Raw genomic sequence first — 26,023 nt, 5'->3', positions numbered from 1 at the left:
GAAGTGATTTGCCAAAGGTCACACAGCAGACAAGTAGAGGAGCCAGGATTGAAACCCAGGTCCTTCTGAACCCAGGTCAGTGCTCTATCCACTAGCTCATGCTATGCTGTTTAACGCGAACACAAATCAAGGAAGCCAGTATGCTCTTTGAGAGATTGACAGATAGGTAACAATGGTAACAATGTTGCATCAATCTTCATGCCAAACTAAAGGCCTATAAAGCATTTGTGGCATTAGTACATTGCCCTGTTTGCAATAAGCACTCAATAAATACCATTGATTGATTGATTGATTGAAAACCAATCTTCTTATATGACTGTGAGACACACCCAACTCCTTAAGTAGTTTCAACAGCATCATCTGCAAGCCATACCCAAAATCAAATGGTAGGACAAGATTACCAACAGTGAGGTCTTGGAATGCCATTAGCTCACCAGCATTGAGGCAATGTTTACAGCAACACAGTTGTGCTGGGCAGGCACACTTGAGAAGAATGGATCATAGCAGGATTCCCAAATAGCTACTATATTGTGGGCACACATTAGCAGGAAGGGAAAAATAAATAAAAAAAAACATAGTGAAACACAGTCTCAAAGAATGTGATGCAGCAGTGAACTCTTGGGAGAGAGCAGCAGCAAACCAGCCTGTCAAGTGGTAATCAGAAGAGGAATTGTTTTCCTTGAGCAAAAACTTCAGAAAAATTGGAATTCCAAGGAGCAGAATCGAAAATATTATCAGGCCCAGCATTTGGCAAATATACTAGTTCAGCAAGGAAAGCAATCTTCACAGCTATACAATGTGGAATGAATTGTTGGTCACCTTTCAGTATTTTTAGCCACATACACACACAAATAGAATATCATCAACGATAGTGTCATATTTGAAAATGAAAAACTGTCCTTCATTGTCCTTCATTATTTATATGTTTAGGGTGGAAATGAAATAATGAGATGGAATCAATCAATGGCATTTATTGAGTGTTTACTATGTGCAGAACACTGTACTAAGTGCTTGGGAGAGTACAACAAAACAGAGTTGGCAGACACATTCCCTGTCCACAACGAGCTTACAAACTGAGGGTTCCATGTTAATATAGCTGACTTATTTTGTCTTGTTTTATGCTGTTGAGTTATCTTCAACCCATCTGAAGTCATTCTGGTAGTGTATCCATGGAGTTTTCTTGGTAAAAATATAGAACTGGTTTACCATCACCTCCTTCCGTGCAGTAAGTTTGAGTCTCTGCCCTCGACTCTCTCCCAGGCCGCTGCTGCCCAACACAGGTGAGTTTTGACTTATAGCAGATCACCTTCCGCTCACTAGCCACTGCCCAAGCTAGGAACATATTGGGTAGGTCTCTGTTTGACTCTACTGCAGACTGGTAGAGTACTGGAAACTCTCCAAGTGTGACCCTGAGAGGATAGCTGACTTATTTTAGCTTAAGCAAAATAGTTGTGCTTCCCCCTCTTTGACATTTCCAGGTGGCAAGCAGGTAACCCTGTTCCCTCCTTGCCCTCTGGACTCTCCCATTCTGCTCCCCACCTTCAAACGTCCACCACTCCCTCAGGGCTCCCATACATCCCCTCCCACTCACTACCTCCATCTCTGTGGCTCTACCTCTTCTCCCTCTACACAGGGAAACCACTTGTTTTAACAACATGTCTATGGCTGGTCCCTTCCCTGCAGCTTCGGGTACTGCAGCAGCCATGGGGGGCTGCAAGTGGGCAAGGGACTGACCATGACCACAGAAGTGAAATAGGTTTGTAAAAAAAAAATGCTTTCAAATGATACCGGGTGGGAGCAGAGGAAGGAGAGGGACCACAGGAATGGAGGAAGTTTGAAGAGGCGCTGAGGAGGCAAAACGAGAGAGATCTGGGATAGGAAAGGGGCGGAGTTATCTGATCACCAGCAAAAAAGGGATGCCGCCAGTATTTCATTTCTGCAGAAGTAAACGTTGGGCCTGCTGTTACAGCACAAAACAGAGTTGACCTGTACTGTACATACTAAAAAAAACACCAAAACATTTTCTCATTTATTTTGTTATTGAAACTTTTAAAGTATTGGACTTACAATTATGGGCTGTCCCAGGATAGTGGCCTCACACTCTAAATCTAGTGGTTGTGAATCACTAATGCAAGGGAATAAAGGTGTGAGCCTGAACCCACATCTTGGTTACATTCTGGCAGCCTTTAGAGATTGATCATTTAGCCTGGAAGAAGTGAGTCTTTAGGTGACTCACCAGACAGGTAGTGTGAAAGGCAGCTTGAGGCCACATACAAAGATGTGGGAGTGGAAGAATAAAAAGGAAAGATGTGCTTGCCGGGAGAGTAGGTAGTAGTGAGTTAAGGAGTAGGTGGAGATGGGAAAGGAGGTCTGGGCAAGCAGAGTAGTAGAGAGCCTTGACAGTAAGGACAAGAAGCTTAAATATTGAGCTGAAAGATAAAAGGGATTCAGGGAAAAGAGTGAGAAGGAAGATTATTTTAGCTGCAGCATTTGGTTCATGTGCAGAAAGGAAGTCGGCCCGAGCAATTCCACAGCAGAAAACCCAGGGTCTTGCTGACCTTGGCCAGAACTGTAGGTGCAGCATGTTCAGCAAAATTCATTCTTCTTGAACAATTTCCTCAGTAATTTAGGAATGCACTAGCTCCTCTTCACATTGTACATAAATAAGTTTCTGTGTTCTACTTGTTTGAATCCTGAAACAATTTAGGCTGAGGGGTGGAAGCCATGAAAAGGAAGTTCTACCCATTTTTGTTCTGCCATCCTCAACCCCCACGATATTGACAAGTGGAGTTCCAGAAGCTTCTGCAGGTTCCCAAGCAGAAGAAGAAGGAGAGGAGCAACAGTTAGACATAGCACAGCCTGCTCAGTCCTGAAGGCCATACCCCAGAGGAAGCTTTTTTCTGCTTTGCCGGATGGCATTTCAAAATTTACGGGGGATGGAGACTCCCCCATTTCTTTGATTCAGCAGTAAAGGGTATTCCCTCAAGTGAGAAGTCAGAGCTTCTAGGTCTTTGGGCAGCTAGGCCAATCAGGCAGGGGGACCGTGGGTTTCTGCCAAACTTGGCTTCCAGAAAATTCCATGCAGGTAAGAATCAACCCAACACCGACATAACTCTGTTTTACTCTACACCAACATTAAAGCTCAGGGAGACTTTGCCAGTCAAGAGCTGAGTTGGTTAAGTTCTCCTACGAGAAAGCAGTGAAACATTAGCTTCTCATCCTCATTCAGCAATCATAATAATAATGATGATGGTATTTGTTAAGTGCTTACTATGTGCCAAGCACTGTTCTAAGTGCTGGGGTAGATACAAGGTAATCAGGTTGTCCCACGTGGGGCTCAGAGTCTTAATCCCCATTTTACAGATGATGTAACTGAGGCAGAGAGAAGTTAAGTGACTAGTCCAAAGTCACACGGCAGACAAGTAGAGGAGCTGGGATTATTATTTGGGCTCCAGGTGCTGACTGTCTTGGATGGTTTCAACACTGGCTTAGGGACAGAAGGAGCTGTGAACCTTAGTCTATTTGAAGATGCACTTTAGCCATTCTAAAGGATTGTTTAAGGTGAAAACAGAAAACCCCGAACTTAAGACTTTGCATAAGGGTAGAACTGAGTTATCCTTAAACTATTTGGTTTTAAAATATTTTGACTAGTAACTGTGTGTGTTAAATGGTTTGTGAATCTTAAAAGAGTTGGATTTTTCTCCCAACCATGTTGTTTCACATATGACACAGCTTAACATGTCTAGTTCATTTAAGTGAAACTAGAATACAGTTAAGCAAGATAATGATCATGATAGTTTGCTGTTCAAAGGAAATAAAATGGTATCCAAATATGCGTAATAAATTTTGTCCTATCACTCTCCAGCTTGGCCCTAAATTGCCTGCACCGGAATATTATCTGAGCGTATTTCAGTATCTTACTGGAAACCACACAGCACATTGTATTTTTTGCTATTTAAAGCCAATGGGTCAGAGAGGGAGTTATCTGCCTTGACATGAGTTGAAATATATGATGATTATGAAAATATACAGATGGAAAATACAGCATATCTTGCCAATCCTGTAGCATGATTAGAACCAGTTCAGAATTTCACTGATCTCAAAACCTCCAGTCAGTACAAAGGTAAGCAGAAGCTCATTCTCTGCCTACACAACTGGACCTGCCTCTTCCTATTCATAAATGTACTGTCCTGGAGTATTGAATCAAATTTTAAAGGGTAATAACCACTGGTGAAGCCAACAAGACTTATAAAGCACTGTATATCAAGGAAGGAAAGCACAGAAATCTGGCCCGAGAAGAGTTAATAAAGCTAACAATTTATTCAAAGATTGCAAATATAGAAAAAATTTCAGGTATTTAAAAAAAACAGCATCATTCAAATAATGTGGTTACAACAGGCAAACAGGAGTTTCAAAAATGGAAAGAATCTGAGCAGATTACACCTGCCTCCAGCCTTGTTTTTAATCCAACGAAAGGAGGGGGAAGGTATCTGTCCTTTTGGTTAACCTTCAGCACAGATCACCTTGAAAAGGTGAGATTAGAGGCCCTGCAGTAGGTCCATGGTACAACTTTCTCCTATGTGCCTTCTAGTTGGTTCAAGAGTTCATAATATTGGCAGAAGATGTCCAAGGGTGCCATAGTGGCAGACCTAACCTCCCTCCCCTCCCCACAATGCCTGTCTGCCTTGACTCTCAGTCCACCCAGGGTTGGTAGGGTGACAATCAGGCTGATATGCTGATGTCATGGTTTCTGAGATGGACTCAGAATGAGGTTGAGCAATTTTGTGTCTACATGCCACAGCTTCCGCTACCATTATCTAGGAGTTGGGCATTAAGCTTTCCCCATAAGGATTCATAACTAAAACTCAGCTTTTCCATGACAAATCGGTTTGGGGTCCTTGTGTAGATATGGCATCTTGCAGGGCAAGTCCTGTCCTGGGTGCTCTGAGAGGCAACAAAGAAAGGAGAGCACAACTCTGGGATTTTCAGATGGTTAAACCCTACTGGAGGAGACGGGGTAGTCACAGCCTGTTACGATCTTAACCTAATGAAGCAGTGGTGTCAAAAATCATTTTTCTCTAGTATTCCTATTATTCAAGACCAAATACATACACATATATCTTTGCAAGTCACATTTCTGGAGGATTAAAAATATGGTGTGAAAGGAAGTTCTTTTTCCCCACTCAAATAGTTTTGAAAAGATTTTAGTACACATTTATCATTGAAAATAATAATAATAATTGTGGCATTTGTCAAGCATTTACTATGTGCCAAGCACTGGGTAGATATAAGATAATCAGGCCTTACATGGGGATCACAGTCTAAGTAGGAGGGGGAACAGGTAATGAATCCTCATTTTGCAGATGAGGGAGCTGAAGCACAGAGAAGGGAAGTGACTTGTCCAAGCCTACACAACAGGTAAGTGGCAGAGCTGGGATTAGCACCCAAGTCCTCCGACTCCAAGGCCTGTGCTCTTTCCATGAGGCTACGCTGCTTCTCAAGCATATGAGCCCTCGCTAGCTCCACAATCTCTGACCATTAACCATTTTTACCTGCCTACCTCTATAATAATAAAATAATAATAATAATGATAATCATGGTATTTGTTAAGCGATTACTATTTGCCAGGCACTGTACTAAATGCTGGGGTGGATACATGTAAATTGGGTTGGACATAGCCCCTGTTCCACATGAGGCTCACAGTCTCAATCCCCATTTTCCAGATGAGGTAACTGAGGTAAAAGAGAAGTGAAGGCCACAGAGCAGACAAGTGGTGGAACCAGGACTAGAATCCATGACCTTCTGACTCCCAGGCCTGTGCCCTATCCACTACACCGTGCTGCTCTCTGTGCTTCATGTTGCTTTATAGACACACAGATTATTGAAATTCTGAACTGAGGTTTAAATTATCCTTCCAGGTACAGGAGAGATCTCAAAACAGAATGAAAGCCTCTCTTAGGAATGTATGAATCATCCTCAACACTTGGTATTTCAGAATATGTCCCACATTGATGCATATTTCATTCTGACAGTATATTATATGTAGCTGCATTCACTGCAGGGTGAAAATGCATCGACCGCACCAGGTGTAGTACAGTATGCACTTAAGCTGGCCCACCCCCACCCTCTTCTCAAGAAACGTAACCCTTTTTGTTTCTTTAAAACATGTACCCACAAGACATATCATCTGAAGTCAGGTATGAAACCTTTCTGATGTGAATTGCAGCTACAGTATGGGGACCCTGAGGCCATTTCTTTATCTTGCTGTGATAATCATCACCTCTTCAAAGTCTGAGCCTGGGACACAAAGCTACTTTTGGGCACTGCTTTGCCACTAGCACTTACATTGGAAATGAGATTGTTAGGCTCAGTGGACCAAAACCTGGATCCCTTTAGCACCACTAGATCCCCAAGACTCCAATCCAGGTCCTGAAGGATGAGCTGGGCATGGTTACACCCCTCAAAAGTAGTAGTTAGATGCATGAAAACCTTTGGTCTGAAAGAGCCACATATTTCTCCCTGAAATGTTTGGGTAATTCAAGGGCAAAGTAAGAGCTAGAGCCCTCAGATCATATAAGTAATGATAATCATAATAGTAGTATTTGTTAAGTACTTACTATGTGCCAAACACTGTTCTAAGTCCTGAATGTATGTGTGTGTGCTAACAGTGCACCAGCAGAGTTTCACCTGTCCCTAGGTTAAAACATTTTACTATGAATTTTGATTCATCTCTAAAGTCCAAATCAAGGTCCTTCTTCAGTGTAATACCTCACATCCTGGTCATTCAAAGAAGAAAACTTTCATCTCCTTCAACCAAAGTTCTCCCCTGAAAGGCACACCTTTGACTTTGGACACATTTCAGCACTAGGCACACACCTGACAAGAATTTGAAATGAAAAATAAAAAATCACAAATCCCAGTGTTGCTTTAGTGATGCCAACAAGAACTGACTCTTCAGCAAGCTAATGAAAAGTTCCTAGTTCCTTTTGCCACAACTGAGCTAAATAGGGCTAGAAATCAATCAATCAATCAATTGTATTTATTGAGCACTTACTGTGTGCAGAGCACTGTACTAAGCGCTTGGGAAGTACAAGTTGGCAACAAATAGAGACAGTCCCTACCCAACAGACAAGGCAGTTAGTCAATCCCTTAACTTGAGATTTGTCTCATACTGATTCTGGGCAAAAACTGCATTTTTCTACTGAGAAATGATTTCTAAGAAATAAGCTCACCCCTTGGAGGCAGGTCTCTGTGTAAACCACTGAACTGCCAAATCTGGAGGTACTGATTATCAATCTAGTTTTTAGATTATTCATGTTCTTTACTTCTCTTCCTTATCTCACCTATTCCCCATTTTTAGTCATTTCATTGCCCATCCACCAGAAATGAAGTAAAGTTCAAATCAGATAGTTCTGCTACTTTTTAAGTTTTGATGAGGGACACTAATGTCCCCAATTAGAGTGTAAACTCCTTGTGAGTATGGAACGTGTCACTTCTTTATTCTATATTTCCCAAACACCTATCACAGTGCATTACTGCTACTACTACTACTACTACTAAAATAAGATTTTTGGATTATCTGAAGGCTGTCACTCTTTTTCCACATCCTATTCCCATTAGCATGGATAATTGAGACTGGTCTGTATCGTGCTATCATTTAAGGTATAAAAGGTGTCCTTTTTTCGTGGCATTTGTTAAGTGCTTACTATGTTCCAGGCACTGTATTAAATGCTTGGGTAGAACAAGTTAAACAGTCCATGTCCCACATGGGGCTCACAATCTTAATCCCCATTTTACAGATGAGGTAATTGAGGCACAGAGAAGTTCAGTGACTTTCCCAAGGTCATACAGCAGACAAATGACAGAGCTGGGATTAGAACCCAGGTCCTGCTGACTCCCAGGCCCATGCTCTATCCACTAGGCTATGTTGCTTTTTATGTTCCCCATGACCTAGACTAAATGCAGTCCTCAAGACACTCCTTCCTCTACCTGGCTTGCTGATTTCCATGAGATGCACTGGGGCATGAGCACAGAAAGTAGTTGTCCTTGATTGGAAGTCACCATTAGGCACAGAGGAGCAGAATCTAACTCAGACTGCTAGAGTAACATCATGGCATGATGAATATCCTCTCAGCCATTTCTCCTGCCCATAGCTTACAATCAATCAACCACTGTTATTTATTGAGCACTTAATGTGGGCAGAGCACTGAACTAAGCACTTGTGAAAGTACAATAGAGTTGGTAGACACATTCCCTGCCCAAAAGGAGCTTAAGTTTTGATGAGGGACAGAGTTGACACTAATGTTCCCCATGAGAGTGTAAACTCCTTGTGAGAATATATCACTTCATTATTCTGCCAGAAAAAGTTTCTGTCAGAAAAAGTCACAACAGAGAGGGAATTTTGAAGTTGGGACTAGCTATGGGGAATTCTGGCAGCATCTGACTTACATAGGTTTTCTCTCTCCGGGGAGACCCTCCAAGATCAGCTCACAGCAGACTCAATGGGCTGGTGTGTCCTGAGCTCTAATGGAGCAGACTCGAGCTTCCTTCACACTAATGAGCCCCCTTTCATAACTACTGTTTTGTAAATTTGCTTTCTCTGGTGTTGAGGTGAATAAAATGTTGATCTATCGATCAGTTGGCAGGGTCCCGTTCAGTTACCCTATGGCAGGGGGTGACCGGAGTGCCGGTGAGCAGAGAAGAAGCATGGCTCAGTGGAAAGAGCACAGGCTTTGGAGTCAGAGGTCATGGGCTCAAATCCCGGCTCCGACAATTGTCAGCTGTGTGACTTTGGGCAAGTCACTTAACTTCTCTGTGCCTCAGTTACCTCATCTGTAAAATGAGGATTAAGACTGTGAGCCCCCAGTGGGACAACCTGATCACCTTGTAACCTCCCCAACACTTAGAACAGTGCTTGGCACATAGTAAACACTTAATAAATGCCATCATTATTATTATTATTATTTTATAGCTGGGGTCTCCACCAAGAGATGTGTTAAGCAATTCTCCATGGTATTGGAAAATCATAGCCTGTCCTCCTATCCCTGGGGCTCAAAGGCAGAGAGCTGTGCCATATAAGGAGCAAGGTCTTTCCACAACCTCACCCTGGCATCCCAGGAGCATCTCTGTCCTAGAACACAAGTAATTTAAATTAGAACCTATTTGGTGATCCCTAGTTTCTGCAAGTCCAATGAGAGAGGAATCAAACCTGAAAAGAAGAATAGGGGAATCCTCCATTTAGCTTCTTGGTGGAGGCCAGAAGAGAGTAATATGACTATGTTCTCTATATGGATATGAGAAGCAGTGTGGCTCAGTGGAAAGAGCACGGGCTTTGGAGTCAGTGGTTATGGGTTCAAATCTCGACTCCGCCAACTGTCAGCTGTGTGACTTTGGGCAAGTCACTTTACTTCTCTGTGCCTCAGATACCTCATCTGTAAAATGGGGATTGACTGTGAGCCCCCCCATGGGACAACCTGATCACCTTGTATCCTCCCCAGCACTTAGAACAGTGCTTCGCACATAGTAAGTGCTTAATAAATGCCATCATTATTATTATTATGATTATGTCACATGCATACTGGGCCATCTTCACAACAGTTAGGTAAAAAAGAATAAGAATTCAAGTTAATATGATTGGAAGATTTCCTGCCATGTTTTCAGTCCAATAAAGGAGGAGTTGATAGCTGTTTTGTTTTTGTTTTTGTTTTTTATTACAATTAAGCATCATTTCACCTTGAGAAGGCCAGACTTGTGGAGACAAGGCAGTTAGTAGCTTTCTCATGAGTGCCTGCTCATTGGCAGGGAAATATTCATAATTGATTGTTGTGGTCTAGATGTGGTAGCAGCCTTGCCCCTCAACCCCATTCCTACCTTGTTGTTGCCTTACTGGACTCTGGAAACTATTCTGAGGTCACCCAGGTCAGTAGTGGGATAGAAGGACAAACCTGAGGAGGGCTGAAACACCTCTGATGTTTCCTGCCAGTCAAGTCAGCATGCTTTGGGTTTTTTTTTTTTGTTTTCATAGCATTTGTTAAGCGTGTACTTATGCCAGGTACTGTACTATGTGCTGGGGTAGATAATAATAATAATAGTTATGGTGTCTGTTAAGCACTTACTTTGTGCCAAGCACTATTCTAAGCACTGGGGTAGATACAAGGTAATCACGTTGTCCCACGTGGGGCTCACAGTCTTAATCCCCATTTTACAGATGAGGTAACTGAGGCACAGAGAAGTTAAGTGACTTGCCCAAGGTCACACAGCAGACAAGTTCAGAGCCTGGATTAGAACCTATGTCCTCTGTCTCCCAAACCTGTGCTCTTGCCACTAAATTAATCAGATTGGACACAGTCTATGTCCCATGTGGGGCTCACAGTCTCAATTCTCAAGTCTCAGTTATAGATGAGGTAACAGAGAAGTGAAGTGGCTTGCCCAAGGTCACACAGCAGACATGTAGTGGAGCCAGGATTAGAACCCAGGATTTTTTTGACTCCCAGTCCCATACTCTATCCCCTAGACCACGCTGCTTCTTATGTTGATGCCATTTAAACTGATATGGGCAGGACTAGAGGTATGTGACTCTCATCATTTTGGTTTTGTAATCACAGCTCAATCACTGTTATGGTTAAATAGGTGCTGAGGTTTTCCCTGTGGATCCTTTTTTTAATGGTATTTGTTATGCACTTACTATGTGCCAGGCACTGTACTAAGCACTGGGGTAGTTACAAGATAATCAGGTTGGACACAGTTCATGTCCCAAATGGGGTTTACAGTATTAATCATTGTTTTACAGATGAGGTAAGTGTGGCACAGAGAAGTTAAGTGTCTTGCTGAAGGTCACACAGCTGACCAGTGGTAGAACCGAGATTAGAACCTTGGTCCTTCTGACTCCCAGGACCATGCTCTATCCACTAGGCCACGCTGCTTCCTGACTGAATATTCTCTGCTAAAACTCTCTTCGAAAAGCATGTCTGTCTCATGCAGGTATTCTCATCCTCTCTCTTTTCTCCCTGCTCCCAGCCCCATCCCATGCAAACACCCTTTGCCTACACTAAGAGCATGAAATAAATGGAGGGTTGAGCAACATTCTAGTGAATTTGGGATGTGGAGACAAAAACTCTTATCCTGTCTACACCAGTTGTGTGCCTTTCTTTAATTAATTTTCCATTAAAACTTCTATTTTGGACACATTATCACTTTGGATGAGCTATCTGCTCTCCCACCTAGTACTCACAGAAGGGAGATCCTATAGGTACTGCAGTTATTCACGGAGGCACACACCACTAGCCCCACCCCCAAGCCAACCCAGCAACCCTGACTTGAGCACTTGGACCTGACAGGAAAAATCTTAGACTTTGCCACCCCCATCACATTCCCATCCTCCCACCCTGCTTCATGCTTGGGTGGCCTCCATTTAATTGCCTCAAAACTCCATTTCAATTTGCCTGTCTAGACATAACCACACCTCTCACATTTCTGTGGATCTTTCAAGGCTGAAAATTAAGTACCTTAAAGCCACCTCAATCAATCAATAAATCAATTAATCAATAAATGGTATTTACTGAGCACTTACTCTGTGTTGGGCAGTTTAGAGTGCTGGGGAGAGTACAATGCAATACACCTAGTGGACACAAATCCCTGCCCTTAAGGACTTCACACAAGCTGGGAGCCCACAGGATTTCAGATGCTGTCTCTCTCTAGGTAGGAGTGACTAAGAAGAGGCTCAGAAATATACTTTCTGCTGGTACCTTTCAGTTTGGCCACTGAACCTCTGGTTGCAATTCAACTATAACTTTGCTGGGGCAGACATAATTTTTGAAAGAAATTTTCCTTTAGAAAACTCCAATATGGGCCCATATCTGCACAGAGAAAACCTAATATTAGATGCCAACTTAATAATAATAATGGCATTTGTTAAGCGCTTACTATGTGCAAAGCACTGTTCTAAGTGCTGGGGAGGATACAAGGTGATTAGATTGTCCCACGTGGGGCTCACAGTCTTCATCCCCATTTTACAGATGAGGTAACTGAGGCACAGAGAAGTTAAGTGACTTGCCCAAAGTCACACAGCTGACAATTGGCAGAGCTGGGATTAGAACCCATGACCTCTGACGCCCAAGCCCGGGCTCTTTCCATTGAGTCACGATCTAGCATATTTGTTGAGCACTTACTGTGTGCAGAGCACTGTACTTAGTGCCTGGGAGAGTAAAATATAACAGAGATGGTAGACAGGGTCCTTGCCCACAAGGAGTTTACATTCTATAGGAGCTTATACTAATGTTAGTGGGCAGGGCCCGATGTAAACAAGATTAATATTTTTGGAGCCATGTACCATTAGTTTCACCTGTGAGCCTATCAGAGGCACCCTGGTGTCAGCATGTCCCCCTGATTGACAGGCTACTATTTTGAGCTCTCCTACTTACCCTTCCCTGCTCACCACCCCACTGCCATATTAGGGGCAATCACCATTCCTCTACTCCTTGAAACCTTATCTAACCCAGGACAGGATGGCAGGACAGCAGGGTGAGGAAGACAGTACAGAGCCGCCAACACTCCTAGGTAGCCGCTGCAAATCAGGAATACACATATATAATCTCATAGATCCGTAATCTGTAATCTCACAGTCTGCACCTGCTCAGTCTAACACTTTTGAGTCTTTCTGGACAGAATTACAAGAAAAGGTAATAGTATCAAATCCTCCTAATATTATCTAGCTAGCATGGGAGCAATCTTTAGGGCTCCAAAAATATGTGGAGATTATGTGAGAGTTTTTCAAAATTTAATCCTTTGCACACATGGTTTGCCCCTACTGGTACCATGTTCGTGCCCCATAATTTAACACTATCTTCTCGCTAGACTCGCTCTGATGTGGCTTTATCATTGCTAGGACAAAAATGGCCAGATGAAATTCCACTAGGAAAAAAAAACTGTCTTGCAGTGGACCAGATGCTCTAAACAGAGGTCTGAGCAATCAGTCAATCAATTGAATGTATTGAGCACTAGCTACTTGTAGAGCACTCTACTAAGTACTTGGGAGAGCACAATGCAATAGAGTAAGCAGACATGTTCCCTGCCCACAATGATCTTACAGTCTAGACTAGGAGACAGAGAATAATATAAATAAGTATGTGATAAACCCTCCCACCCCTTCAGAGCAGGAGAAAGTGAAAAGAAATCAAATACACTCCTGTGATGCCAACTGATCTCCTCCTCCTCACTCCTTCCACTTCTACCTGCTCCACCTCTGAAAGGGCAACAGTATGTTTAGGCTATAAACTTCTTGTAGGCAAGCAATATGTCTATCAACTCAATTCTATTGCACTCTCCCAAGTGCTTAGTACAGTGCTCTGCACAGGATAAGCCCTCAATAGATACATTGGCTGATTGATTGAGTGGAGGAACTGTATGGTAGTTGCTGTTTTCGACATCCATCCATCCACCGCTGATCTCCTCACCGTACCTCACTCTCGCCTGTCCCGCCATCGACCCCCGGCCCACGTCATCCCCCGGGCCTGGAATGCCCTCCCTCTGCCCATCCACCAAGCTAGCTCTCTTCCTCCCTTCAAGGCCCTGCTGAGAGCTCACCTCCTCCAGGAGGACTTCCCAGACTGAGCCCCTTCCTTCCTCTCCCCCTCGTCCCCCTCTCCATCCCCCCATCTTACCTCCCTCCCTTCCCCACAGCACCTGTATATATGTATATATGTTTGTACATATTTTTTTACTCTATTTATGTAATTTATTTGTACATATCTATTCTATTTTATTTTGTTAGTATGTTTGGTTTTGTTCTCTGTCTCCCCCTTTTAGACTGTGAGCCCACTGTTGGGTAGGGACTGTCTCTATATGTTGCCAATTTGTACTTCCCAAGCGCTTAGTACAGTGCTCTGCACATAGTAAACGTTCAATAAATACGATTGATGATGATGATGATGATGATGGTTTCTCCCAGTATCCATTCTTTCCAGCATCCAGTTAAGAGGCAGGATACTGTACTGGATAGACCATTGTTCTGATTCAATAATGGCAATTTTTTTTATGTTCTTAAGTTTTAATGTCGGTCCTCTTTTCTCTGAAGTACTTCAGCCAAGCCCTGTGTGAACAGAGCTAGAGGGAAAGGATGGAGCAGCAGGAGGAGGAACAATTTCATCACAGCTACAGACAGCAACGATTTCTAATAAAGTGTTTATGAAATGTTTGCCACTGTCATGAAGAACTTTCACCTGGACTTTTCTCCAATTTTTTGTGGTGATGGAAAAGGAATGGGTGATAGCAGGGAGGCAGAGTGCAATACAAAGAAGGTACCAGAAGAAGCCCATGAAGGTACTATTAAAAGGTAAAGCAAATATGACAGCTTTTCCTTTTGAACTGGTAGGTGCATTTGGAGGATTTCTCAGGCAAATTTATTTTTAATTTACAGTAAATAAAAGTGCACTGATGACAGAATGGTGACAAAACAGCAGCTTAACAAAGTCTTCTAAGGAATTAAAAGCTGCTTTTTCTCTGTTCAAAGCCTTTGTGGAGAAACAAAAAATAAATAAATCCCCAGTGATTGTCTATACAAAATTAGAGCAAAGTCTTCCAAATCTGGTTGCCTTTTTTGGGTCTGGTCTTACCCAAGGAAGAAATGGGCAGAGAGGGGCTTGAGGGGCGTCTGTTTTTGGTCTGGCCCTACCTGGCCCTCAAACACAGGACCCATGCGAAGCGTGGACTGCCCCCAGCTCAAACAGAGATCGGTGTCAAGCACCCAATAAAGTGGACTTTCACTCTGACTGTCAGACTTACTGCTCTAATCTCCTCCAAGCCCTCTACTACTTGGTTAAAAATTGGTTGCAACCATATTATTTTTTCCTCCCAAACCCTCCAATGGGTTCCCATCACCCTATGTTTCAGATTCCAGTCATTCACACAATTTCCAAAAAGGATCCCTCATATGCAGCATTTTTTTCTCCCTCCTTTCCCTCACTTCTGATCCTCTCTCTCAATCTCCTTTGGCCTTTTCCCATCGCCAGGTTCCACCACAAAGCGCTTAGTACAGTGCTCTGCACACAGAAAGCACTCAATAAATACGATTGAATGAACTTCCCTGATGTTTCCAACAGCATCCTACTTGGCATCCACCATTTCATTTCTAACCTTCTTCAAAGTGCAAATCTCACCTCCTCCCTGAAGGCTTCTCTGATTAGGTGGGATGGGGTAAGGAGTCTCACACAAAAATGAAAAACATTAACACTTATCCCAACAGTCCAGATTTAGACACAAAAGCAAAGCTTCTCAAAATCTAAAGAAAAAATAAAAACCCATCACAAGCCATATTGATTTGCATATGAATCTAGCAGTGTCCTGTTATTTTAGAAAGATCAAAGCTCGTAGGGCCAGAGGCTGTTCTTTATGTGTTCTATGTCTTGGTACAGCTTTTGTCTGCAGAATGGGCAAAACCCATTTCAAGCAATCAATCATCTTTATTAGGCTCTTACTGTGTGCAAAGCACTGTACTAAGAACTTAGGAGAAGGAGCGTGGCTCAGTGGAAAAAGCATGGGCTTTGGAGTCAGAGGTCATGGGTTCAAATTCCGGCTCTGCCAACTGTCAGCTGTGTGACTTTGGGCAAGTCACTTCACTTCTCTGTGCCTCAGTTTTCTCATCTGTAAAATGGAGATTAAAACTGTGAGCCCCCTGTGGAATAACCTGATCACCTTGTAACCTCCCCAGCACTTAGAACAGTGCTTTGCACATAGTACCTGCTTAACAAATACCATTATTATTATTATTACTTGGGAGAGTACAATAAAAGAGAGTTGGTAAGGGGTCTTTCTAGGCAGCAATTAGTCATCAGAGGGACCAGCTGAAGAGAAAACAGAGCTATTCAGCAGCACCCATGGCATTAATAATGATAATGATATTTGTTAAGTGCTTACTATGTGTCAAGCACTGTTCTAAGCACTGGGGTAGATACAAGCTAATCAGGTTGGACATAGTCCTTGCCTCACATGGAGCACACAGTCTTAATATGCAGCCGATGGAGTAATGCTCATCCAATGGGTTAAAGGGCTAGGGAATACACCTTACTATATTTTTTGTGTGCACCGGCTAGCCTTCATCAATAATACACATAGATGGAGTTCCACTTCAGCAGCATCAGCTTTGAATGTGAAGGACAGACTGGTATATACCTATAGCCTACTAGAGGAAAATTTAGCCCTTCTTTAAAGAAAATAAACCTCAATGGTATTGATAAAGCAGAAGGTGATCATTTGATGTGGCTTGATCTGTTGGACCCAAAGTCCAATTTTATCAAAGGTTTCTAACTCCTGCTGAATTTAGCAGCCTAGCCTCATTTTGAGTACTATACCCAATCATGCTATCTGTCAAAACTCCTAGTGATTTCTGACTATAGTGGCAGTGATTTCTCAAAACAGTAACATGGATCTCCTTAAATTAAGATGCATAACATTTTAAAAATTGTGTTCTAGGGTATTCCTCATTTAGGAAGAAAAATTGGGTGAATAAAAATCACTCCTCAAACTGCAAATTGACCAAAAGCCTCTCTCTTTTTCTCTCTCTACTTTCGCCCTTCCCCATATGACATTTCAAGGTACCTAAGTGTACACACGATAATGCCTTATTGAACATTCAGTGAGCTTTGAGAGGGTGACAGTGTATGTTCTGCAATACATAGGACTCATGTAAAGGGAAACCATTATTCTAAGGCTGCATTTAAACAGGTAATTTAATTTAAACAGGTAAATTAAGTAAAAAGTTCTGCAATTATTCAGTCACTTTTTCCATATAAACCAACGGCTTTTCAGAGAACTGTTTTTTTTCCTTAGTTGTTGCCTAGTTGTCTTTTTTTCCCCAATGTTTCCATTTTTTGACTCAACTTTTTACTTTCCCTGTTTCTACCCAGCCTGAGACTGCCTTGAAGTTGTCCATTTTACAAATTTTTAGCATCATCCCTTTGCTTTTTTTTTTCAGTTTTCATTGGTTGCGTTATAAACAAACACAGTGTTTATTTGGTTAGACTGTATGTGAAAGTATGTGCATTTTCTCTTAGGTCAAGTTCTTTTTGATCAAATTACTTCAATAAGCCAGGCCTACAAATATATAAATAGTTCAGGCCAAAATAAATACTTTCTCCTGAAATATTGAGAGAGTACCTTGGAGGGCCTGAGATCCTGGTTAATTTGCAAGTGTAGACCCAACCTCTGGGCTTGTAGGAGGAATACAGGCTAACATGCAGGCAGTTGCAGAATTATTTTGCTACATATTACTCTCCTGCAGTGTATGTCCCAGGGAGATACCTGGTGATATGAGCTTGTTTGAACTGTCCTCAGCATCCCTGATGAAGAATAAAGTTCATCTCATTCAACTCTTTACTACCTCAAACAGCCTCTTCTGCCTGACCCCATTGGTGGCCTTGTGGTTCCAGCCCCAGCAGTACATTGCAAGAAGGTAACATACCCACTTTCAGCTCTTTTCCAAAGACCGTCCTCTCTCCCAGAGCAGAACAGTTCCAGCGTCCATTGCGGAACTGAAATTGACACTCGTTGATTCCCATTTGAGACCCTTCTCCGATCACGATGATAGCGTCGGGTCTGCTCTGACAGATTGCCCTCTGTCTGGGAGCCAGCCCTGGGATCTTATTACAAATGACACTGGCCCCGAGAGCCACCACTGAGGAGAAGCCCCTGGAAGGAGAAGAAAGACAAACCAGACATCAGGGCAAAAAACAGTTTCTCAGGTCACATTGATTCCCTACATGGGGGTGGGGATGGGGGTTGGGAGAAATGGGGGTGGGTGAGACTAATTCAGGATGCTTTATTTAAAGAGAAAAGACTTGAACTTTATCTTAGCAAAGCATGTAATCACCAGTATCGGCTCCTTAGTTCAAGCCATTAAGAACTAAGAGAAGTTTGCTTAAAGGACTATGAATATTGTGGTGATTAGCAATAAATGCTATGCTAATGCATGCTATATGGCATTGTGCATATAGATATTACAATAATAGTAATTGTCGTATTTGTTAAGCACTTACTATGTGCCAGGCACTAGTACTAAGTCCTAGGCTGGATACAAGCAAATCAGGTTGGACACAGTCCCTGTCCCACATGGGGCTCGCAGTCTTAGTCCCCATTTTACAGATGAGGTAATTGAGACACATGAGTGACTTTCCCAAGGTCACGCAGCAGACAATTAGGGGATCTGGGATTAGAACCCAGGTCCTTCTGACTCCTAGGCCTGTGCTCTATCCACTTGACCACATTGCTTCTCTAAATACAGCACTTTTTTTTTGCTCATGGTATTTGTTAAATGCTTACTATGTGCCATGCACTGTACTGAGCGCTGAGATAAATATAAGCTACTCAGGTTGAGCACATTCCATGTCCCACATGGGGCTCACAGCCTTAATCCCCATTTTGTGGATAAGGAACTGAGGAACAGAGAAGTTAAGTAAATTGCCCGAGGTCACACAGCAGACAAGCGGCGGAACCAGAATTAGAACGTAGGTCCTCTTCGTCCGCCACCCCACCCCATCCCACCCCATCCCCTCCCTGTGATGGAGGTTAATGTTATTGGTGGGTTATGTGTATTCCGCGGGGGGGGGTGGGGGGAGCGGATATATACCATCGTCCTCATTTTCCCTCCCGTAATGAAGGCAAACCCAACGTGTCTGCTGGGGACAATAACACAGTGACATTCAGAGGAAAGAGTGGATCAGTGTGGCCTCTTCGCCTTTTTCCCGCTGATGGGGTGGGGTTTGGGGAGAGGGTGGGCGATAGGGGAGTAGAAGCGGTTGAGAGGTGGGGAGAGAGGACTGGGTTATTTTCTTTGGCAATTTTTTCCCCCTCATTCGTAATTAGATTCAAGATCAAAGAGCGTGCCCGGTCTTCGCCAGAACGTGACCGGACTTTGTGATAACTAAGTGAGAGCGCGGGCCGGCGTGTGTGCAAGGGGCGGAGTGTGTATGGGGGGGGGGGGGGGAGGGGAGGGCAGTGAGGGGTGTGTGTGTGTGTGTGTGTGCGCGGGGGGGGGGGCGGCGGGGGTAGTTGGAGATTTTTGAAATTACCAATAAAGACCCGCAGCGCTACGGGATAGCAACCTGCCAGGGGTACCTCCCCGCCGCTGTCTGATGTCTCTGCCGGGGTGTCCCTCGGTGGGAAGGGAGCCGGGAGGGGAACTAGCCCCTCGGGATCGTCTCTTTTTATTGCTGTATTGTACTCTCCCAATCGCTTAGTCCAGTGCTCTGCACACAGTAAGCGCTCAATAAACACGATTGAACGAATGAATGAATCCTTCCGACACCAGTCCAAGCCCCGCTCCGCCCGGTGACTCAACGTCCACCCCGACGAGAGCCTGTTACCTCCCGGGGCTTCAGTCACCCTCGCCGCTGGAGTAACTTGCCCCGTGAACCCCAGCCCCGCCTGGAAAAGCTGGGGATAGGAGAAGGAAGAGGAGGGGAGGGGAAGGCAAGGAGGTGAGGGGCGCGAGCGAGGGCCGGGCTTGGAGCGATACAGAGCTGTCCACTCCTCGCCGGGTCTCTACAGCGTGCTGTGAGAGTCTCGCTTTTGTGGATGGACGTGGGGAACTGTGCCTAGGTATGTCTGTGTCTCTATACGTGTAACGTGTGTGTGTGTGTGTGTGTGTGTGTGTGTGTGTTTGTGCGCGCGCGGCGGAGGGGACAAGTCCTCGGCCCGCGTTATCTCTGGATACTGTACCGTACTTGGGTGTGTTTGTGCATCTCTATCCCCAGCCCCTTCCTCCGCACCTCTCCCATCCTTACCCCTCTCTGATCACCGCACCCCACGATTCGCTCCGTTCTGAGCAGGAGATCTGGCCACTCCCGGCTCTGACCATTGCATCCTCCGCCAGACCCCAGCTCCTCAAACTTTCCCCAGGAGGCACGAGCAAGTCCGGACAGGAGCCAGACAAAGAGGGTGGGGAGAGGAAGGGGCGCTGAGGCTAGGAGCTCCGCATCCCAGGTCTCCCGATCCTCCGACTTCCCACCCTCTAGCCCCTGCCCTGGCGACTTACCCAATTTTGATATAGACGATTCCCAGGCTCAGGAAGACGTGGAAGATCCAACGCCTTGTTTTCCGATTCATATTCCCCGCTGGCGGCGCTCAGCTCGTCATGCACAGGGTGGGAGGGGGCTGGGGGCTGCGGGGCTAAGGCTTGGGCTCGGGCCGGGGGCGCCCTGCACGGGGCTGAGCCCCCCCGGCAATGCAGCAGGCGGGACCTCGGGGGCCGGGGAGAGTCGGAGACTGAGCAGGAGCCCGGAGCAGTCTTCGTAAATCCCAAGAGACAATCAAAGCAATCACCATATCACGCACAGGGGCTCCCGGGCTAAGGCTAGGGCAGGGGGGGCAATGGGGTGAGAGCGGGAAGAGAGAGTCCGTGCTTCTATGATGGGAAAGGTCCCCCGGGTTGTTCTGGGATGGAAAGAGTAGGCGCTTTGAAGCGTCTGCCGTCTATCTGGATCTCTCTCGGGATCTCTCGCTCTTTCGGTCTCTTTCTCTCTTTCCTCCTTCTATCCCGGTTTCTCTCCCTAGGTATCTATCTCTCTGTATCCCTCTCTGTCTGTCTCCCTCTCTCTCTTTCCTTTTATCTTGGATTTCTCTCCGTGTCGCACGTATCCCCCTGAGTACTGGGACTACTCAGAGCGTTGGGGCTGCGCCTCTCTCCCGAGCCCCTCTGGTTCAATGTTACTATCTCTCTCCTCCCAATATTCGGGGCGTGTTCTCAGGGAAGGGGGACGGGGAGGGGTTGGGGGGGCGGACTGCCTAAATAATAAAAAAGGAGGGTGAGGGAGTGGGGCGAGACGGCGGAGGCTGGGATGGGGAGTTGGCGGGGGGGGGGGGGGGAGGCTAGGAGGAGGAGGAGAGGGGCGTGAGAACCCGCCCGCCCGCCGATCACCTGCTTGAAAGCGCGCACTGCCCGGGTTGCCGCTGTCCGCCTCCTGATCTGGACTCTCCAGCGACCTTGTGGGGTCCCCGGCGATGGGCTAGGGTCGGAGGAGTATCGGGGTGCTGTGAGAGCGCAGAGGCGCGAGCCTGCTCCGCGGTGCGATCCCGGAGCTGCGCCTTCCCAAAGCTGCCTCTCTCTCTCCCCCGGGCACAAATTCTCTTGCCCCCCGCCCTCTCCCCTCCCCGTCTCCCTCTCTTCCCCAGGAGAGAAACCCCGCGCATCTCCCGCGGGACACAGCACTCACTTTCCGCCCTCTCGGGAGAGATCGAGTAACGGGGCTGGATAGAGGGTGGAGGCGGCCCTGGAGAATTTTTCCTGCTGTCCTTTGCCCTCCTGTTCCCTCCCTCCCTGCCTTCTTCCCTCTACGGGGTTTAATGGGTCTCTTTAGGGCGTCGCGTGTGCGCTAGGTAGACGGGGGGGATACCCGGGACGCGAGCAGAGATGCCGTCGTTGCAGTGGGAAGGGCGGGGGGGGGGGTAAAGGCAGGGGAACCTGGTGCTGGGGGACGAGGGAGAAGCGCTCAGTTCGGCCCGGCGGCTCGGAGCCCCAGGTCTTGGTCGCTGACGACGATCTTATCTCGGGTTATTGAGGGGCGGCTCTCCGCCGGACGCCCACGGAGAAAGAGCACTTTGTTGGTTCGCGGCTCTTGACCTCGCCTGCCCCCACCCCCACCCCAGGGCCTCGAGGGGCTGCTTCTTCGCTCCAGTTTGGGGTCACTGGCTCCGGGGCAGAGGCAACGAGCCGAAGGGTGGAAGGACCCTCCTGCTTCCCAGGTGTCTTGTGCGGGGGAGGGGGGAGGATCTGGGGGCCTAGTTCCGCCAGTCTCTCTCCGCTCCCTAGGTTGACTGGTGCCATGGATGGGGGTGTGGATCACCTTGCTCCATGCGCTCTGCTGCGTTTGTACCCTGACAAAAGAACTTGGGACGCTGAAGACCGAGTTTTCATTGGGGGCAACTCGCCGCTTCCCTGCCCGGCTCCCCTTCTCTCGCTTTTTTTTTAGCTTTCACCGAAGGGACTCGGAGCCAGTCAGAGGCCCTGAAGTGGGGAGCGGGGCCGAGCAGGACTGGGGTGGGGACCGTTGGCCACTGCGTCTCGCCGCACTAGGGCCTGGAGGTGACCGGAACGATAACAGGGGTGGGGCCTGGAATCAGGACTCCGCTCCCGCTGTTATCCTGACAAGGGAAATAACAATAAAAACTAGGATTTATTTTTAATTCCCTCCCACTCCCTCATCTTTCCCGACACGTACCCCGGGACCTCCCTCCCTGTAGTCCACTCCGGGGCTCCGAGGTTAACAAGTGGTCGACAGGGAGTGGAATCTATACCCCATTCCAGACACTCTCTGGGGGTCAGGCGGCGAGTGCACGATGAAGGTGGGGAGGGAACCCTGGCAACTCCGTGCTCAGGGAGGGGGCGAAGGGACAGCGCCTCGGGCCACCCCGGCTCCTCGCGCAACGCGCCAAGTGCGGCGGGGGCGCGATTCTGCACTACCTTAGTGGGGAGGGGGTGAGAGACTTGGAGAGTAGGAAGTTGGGGGGGGGGGCGCAAAGGGTGGTTTTGGGTCAGACCGCTGACGGAGTGTGCAACGCAGAGGTCGGGCTGGAGTTTCCGAGGGTGCACAGGAGAGCGCGCTTCTCCTATAGTCCCTTTCCTCTGCCCGTCCTGGGACAGCTCCGGGTAGCACTGAAACGGGAATCGGAGACCCCGAGGGTAAGAGCAAGCTGGGACTGGCGCGTCGATTAGACAGCAACGGCAGCTCGCTAGAAAGGCGGCCCACGCGCCACCTGCCGCGCACCGAGGGAGCGTTCTCTTTGTACATGCGCCATCTGGTGGGCACGGTGGCGCCCTGCAGCTTGGTAGCCGCAAGAAGTACATTCATTCATTCATTCATTCCATCGTATCTATTGAGTGAATACACAGGAGTCCAGCGGGAAGAGCCCCCGGGAGATCGCCTGCGGGAAAACCCTGCACCGGAGCCGAGGCTGGAGGAGGATGAAGGTGGGACCTGCCTTGAATACCGGCCTCGGCCAGACGCCAATCTTCAAGAGAGCTACCCCTCCCTCGAGAAAAGTACTGAGGGGGAACAGAATTGATTTCATCGTATAGAGTCGAATTGCTGTTTTCACAATAAACCAAAAAGAAGCTATCCATGGGATTGGGAAAGAAAGCTAGAGGGGATCCAGCAGTTTTATTTTTTTAACGAAAGATAGTAGAAACACCATCTGGCCCTAATCCAGATACTAGTCAGCCAGTCAATCAATCGTATTCATTGAGTGCTTACTGTGTACTGAACGCTGTACTAAATGCTTGGGACAGTGCACTATAAACAAATGAGTTGGTAAGCACTATCCCTGTCCACAAGGAGCTTACAGTCTAGAAGGGGAGACCGACATTAACTCCAATCACTGGGCCTCTCTGTAATGCTGTTGGTTCAGTCCAAGGACAGTTGAGGCTTTCTTAGTTCCTGATGTGGCAGGGGTGTTCAGCCTGCTTTGGGGCTGACCAGGCTGGGGGGTGCAAGGGCAGGGAAGGAATCGGAATGGTTTCAAGAGCAGGAATTGAACGGATCCCCCTTTTCTTCCCCTAATATTCATTCATTCAATCAATCGTATTTATTGAGCACTTACTGTGTGCAGAGCACTGTACTAAGCGCTTGGGAAGTACAAGTTGGCAACATATAGAGACGGTCCCTACCCAACAGCGGGCTCACAGTCTAGAAGGAGGAGACAGACACCAAAACAAAACATATTAACAAAATAAAATAGAGTAGAAAATATGTACAAGTAGAGTAATAAATCTGTACAAACATAATACCTTCTGCAATTTATTTTAGTGTTCTTCTCCCCCACCACCCTGCTAGCTTCTACAGGAAAGGTGATTAACACGAACTTAGAAATGATTTTTCTGGGTTTCCATTGCCTTTGTCCATACACCCCCTCAAGGCTGAACATCCAATGCTCTTCAAATTTCAATCAGTGAGTACAAATGTCAGTGATTACACCTATCTATTTTATTACCAATAATATCTAAAATAGTTCAAGTACTGATTTTCTTACTGGGCTATGGATGAAAGTGCTATAGAAGGTAGTGAATACTTAAGTGGTTAGATGGTGCAGAAGTGTAGAACAGGCTGGAGGGGGAATATAAACAGAGGAGATTAGAAATTAACTGGGTCTGGCCTCTTGTAAATATGATTTCAGAAGGACTTTGAAAACAGGGATAGCTGTGCTCTGTCAGATTTGAAGGGAGTGGGGAGTTCCAGGCACCTCTGTCCTACTTAGACTGTGAGTCTCTTGTGGGACAGGGACTGTGTTGGACCTGATTAACTTGTATCGACCCCAACGCTTAGAACAGTGCTTTTTATGGCATCGGTTAAGCCCTTACTGTGTGACAAGCACTGTTCTAAGCTCTAGGATAGATACAAGTTAATCAGGTTGGGTACAGTCCCTGCCCCACCTGGGGCTCAAAAGCTAAGTAGGAGGGAGGACAGGTATTGAATCCCCATTTTGCAGTTGAGGACACTGAGGCACAGAGAGGTTAAGTGACTTGCCCAAAGTCACACAACAAGGAATTGGCAGAGCTGGTATTAGAACCCAGGTCCTCTGACTCCCAGGCCCGTGCTTTATTCCCTAGACCCCGCTGCTTCCCAAATAGTAATGCTTAACAAATATCATAAAAAAGGGGACAGGGGAGGCATGAGCAGGACGTTGTCAGCAGGAGAGATGAGAATGAGGCACAGTGAAGAGATTAATGAAGAGTGTGAGCTGGGGTGTAGTAGGAAAAGGGAGTGGATAAGTAGGACAGAGAGAGACGACTGAATGCCATAAAGCCAACGGTCAGGAGTTTCTGCTTGATGCAGGGAAGAATGGATAACCATTTTAGGTTTTTTGACTAGTAGGGAGATGTGTGCAGCAGGATCATTAGGGAAATAAGTATCAAGTGGAGAGGGGAGAAACTGGAGGCAAGGAGATCAGTGAGTCGACTGATACCACAGTAAAGTTCAAGTGTGACAGACACTTGGACCAGCATGGTGGCCTTTTGAACAGAGAGGAAGTGGGGGGAATCCTGGATATTTAATAGGGGAAAAACGGATGGAATTTAGTGACAGATTGAATATAGGGTCTTAAAGAGAGAGAGGAGTCAAAGTTAATGTCAAGGTTGTGGCCCTCAGAGACAGGGAAGAGGGTGGTGTTGTCAACTGTGATAGCTGAAGCTAGGAGAGCAGATGAGCTTCCCAAGGGGGTGAGTGTAAATTAAGAAGAGACAAGTACCCAGAATAGAGCCTTAGGGAACCTGCCAGCTAGGGATGAGAGGCAGAGAAAGAGCCAGTGGAAGAGACTGAAAAGGAGCTGCCAGTGAGATAAGGTGGAGAACCAGGAAAGAATTGGGTCAGTAAAACTAAAGAGGATAAAAGCTAGATCAAAATATTGGAATTAAATATGCAGAAGCTATATGCCCCCATGTCACAGTAGAATGTTTTGGCTAATGTAAGCAGCCTGTAAAACCAACATTCCCAATCAATCAATCAATCAATAGTATTTATTGAGCGCTTACTGTGTGCAGAGTACTGTACTAAGCACTTGGGAAGTACAAGTTGGCAACATATAGAGACAGTCCCTACCCAACAGTGGGCTCACAGTTTAGAAGACTCATCTCACATCTCACATAATCAACACCATCATCAACAGAATTTATTGACTACTTACCTTGTACATCACCCCTTCATCGAAAAGTCTCTCTCTTGGTCCTGCAGTAGATCTTAAAAAGAAGGGAAGAAAGACCAGGGATGGATGGCAAGGAGGATGACACCCCCCCTCAACCTCACCGCATGGTCTTATTGGGTCTCATTATCTCTTTGGGGACTGTGTTGGCAAAGAGAGCTCTTTGCCACTCCCTAGAAGTCAGCCCCCAGTTCACTCTCTCACTCAAAATGAAACGTTGACACCTATGACTAATAGGAAATTTCTCATTCTCTATCACAATGCTTTTTCCTGGAGATCAGAACTCCCAAAATGGTTGGGGAGGAGATTCCAAGGGGGTCGAGGACACTGGAACTGAAGAGCTCTG

At 46.1% G+C, this 26,023-nt stretch overlaps 1 protein-coding gene across 1 annotated transcript in view; it reads right to left on the bottom strand.

Moving 5' to 3' along the window:
* WNT7A (Wnt family member 7A) overlaps nucleotides 1-20,094 on the bottom strand; it is a 63,749-nt gene extending 43,655 nt beyond the window's left edge. Inside the window, exons 1-2 of the mRNA XM_038772901.1 lie at nucleotides 20,024-20,094; nucleotides 17,453-17,679 (exon numbers count right to left, since the gene is read on the bottom strand). Of these exons, the coding sequence (XP_038628829.1) occupies nucleotides 17,453-17,679; nucleotides 20,024-20,094 (298 nt within the window). The remainder of the gene's footprint in view (nucleotides 1-17,452; nucleotides 17,680-20,023) is intronic.
* Between the last annotated feature and the right edge of the window lie 5,929 nt (nucleotides 20,095-26,023).

Source organism: Tachyglossus aculeatus, chromosome X1, assembly GCF_015852505.1.
Source record: "Tachyglossus aculeatus isolate mTacAcu1 chromosome X1, mTacAcu1.pri, whole genome shotgun sequence".
Classification (NCBI taxonomy): Eukaryota; Metazoa; Chordata; class Mammalia; order Monotremata; family Tachyglossidae; genus Tachyglossus; species Tachyglossus aculeatus.
Note: the sequence above shows the minus strand (reverse complement) of the source record. Positions and strands in the feature narration are given on the sequence as shown.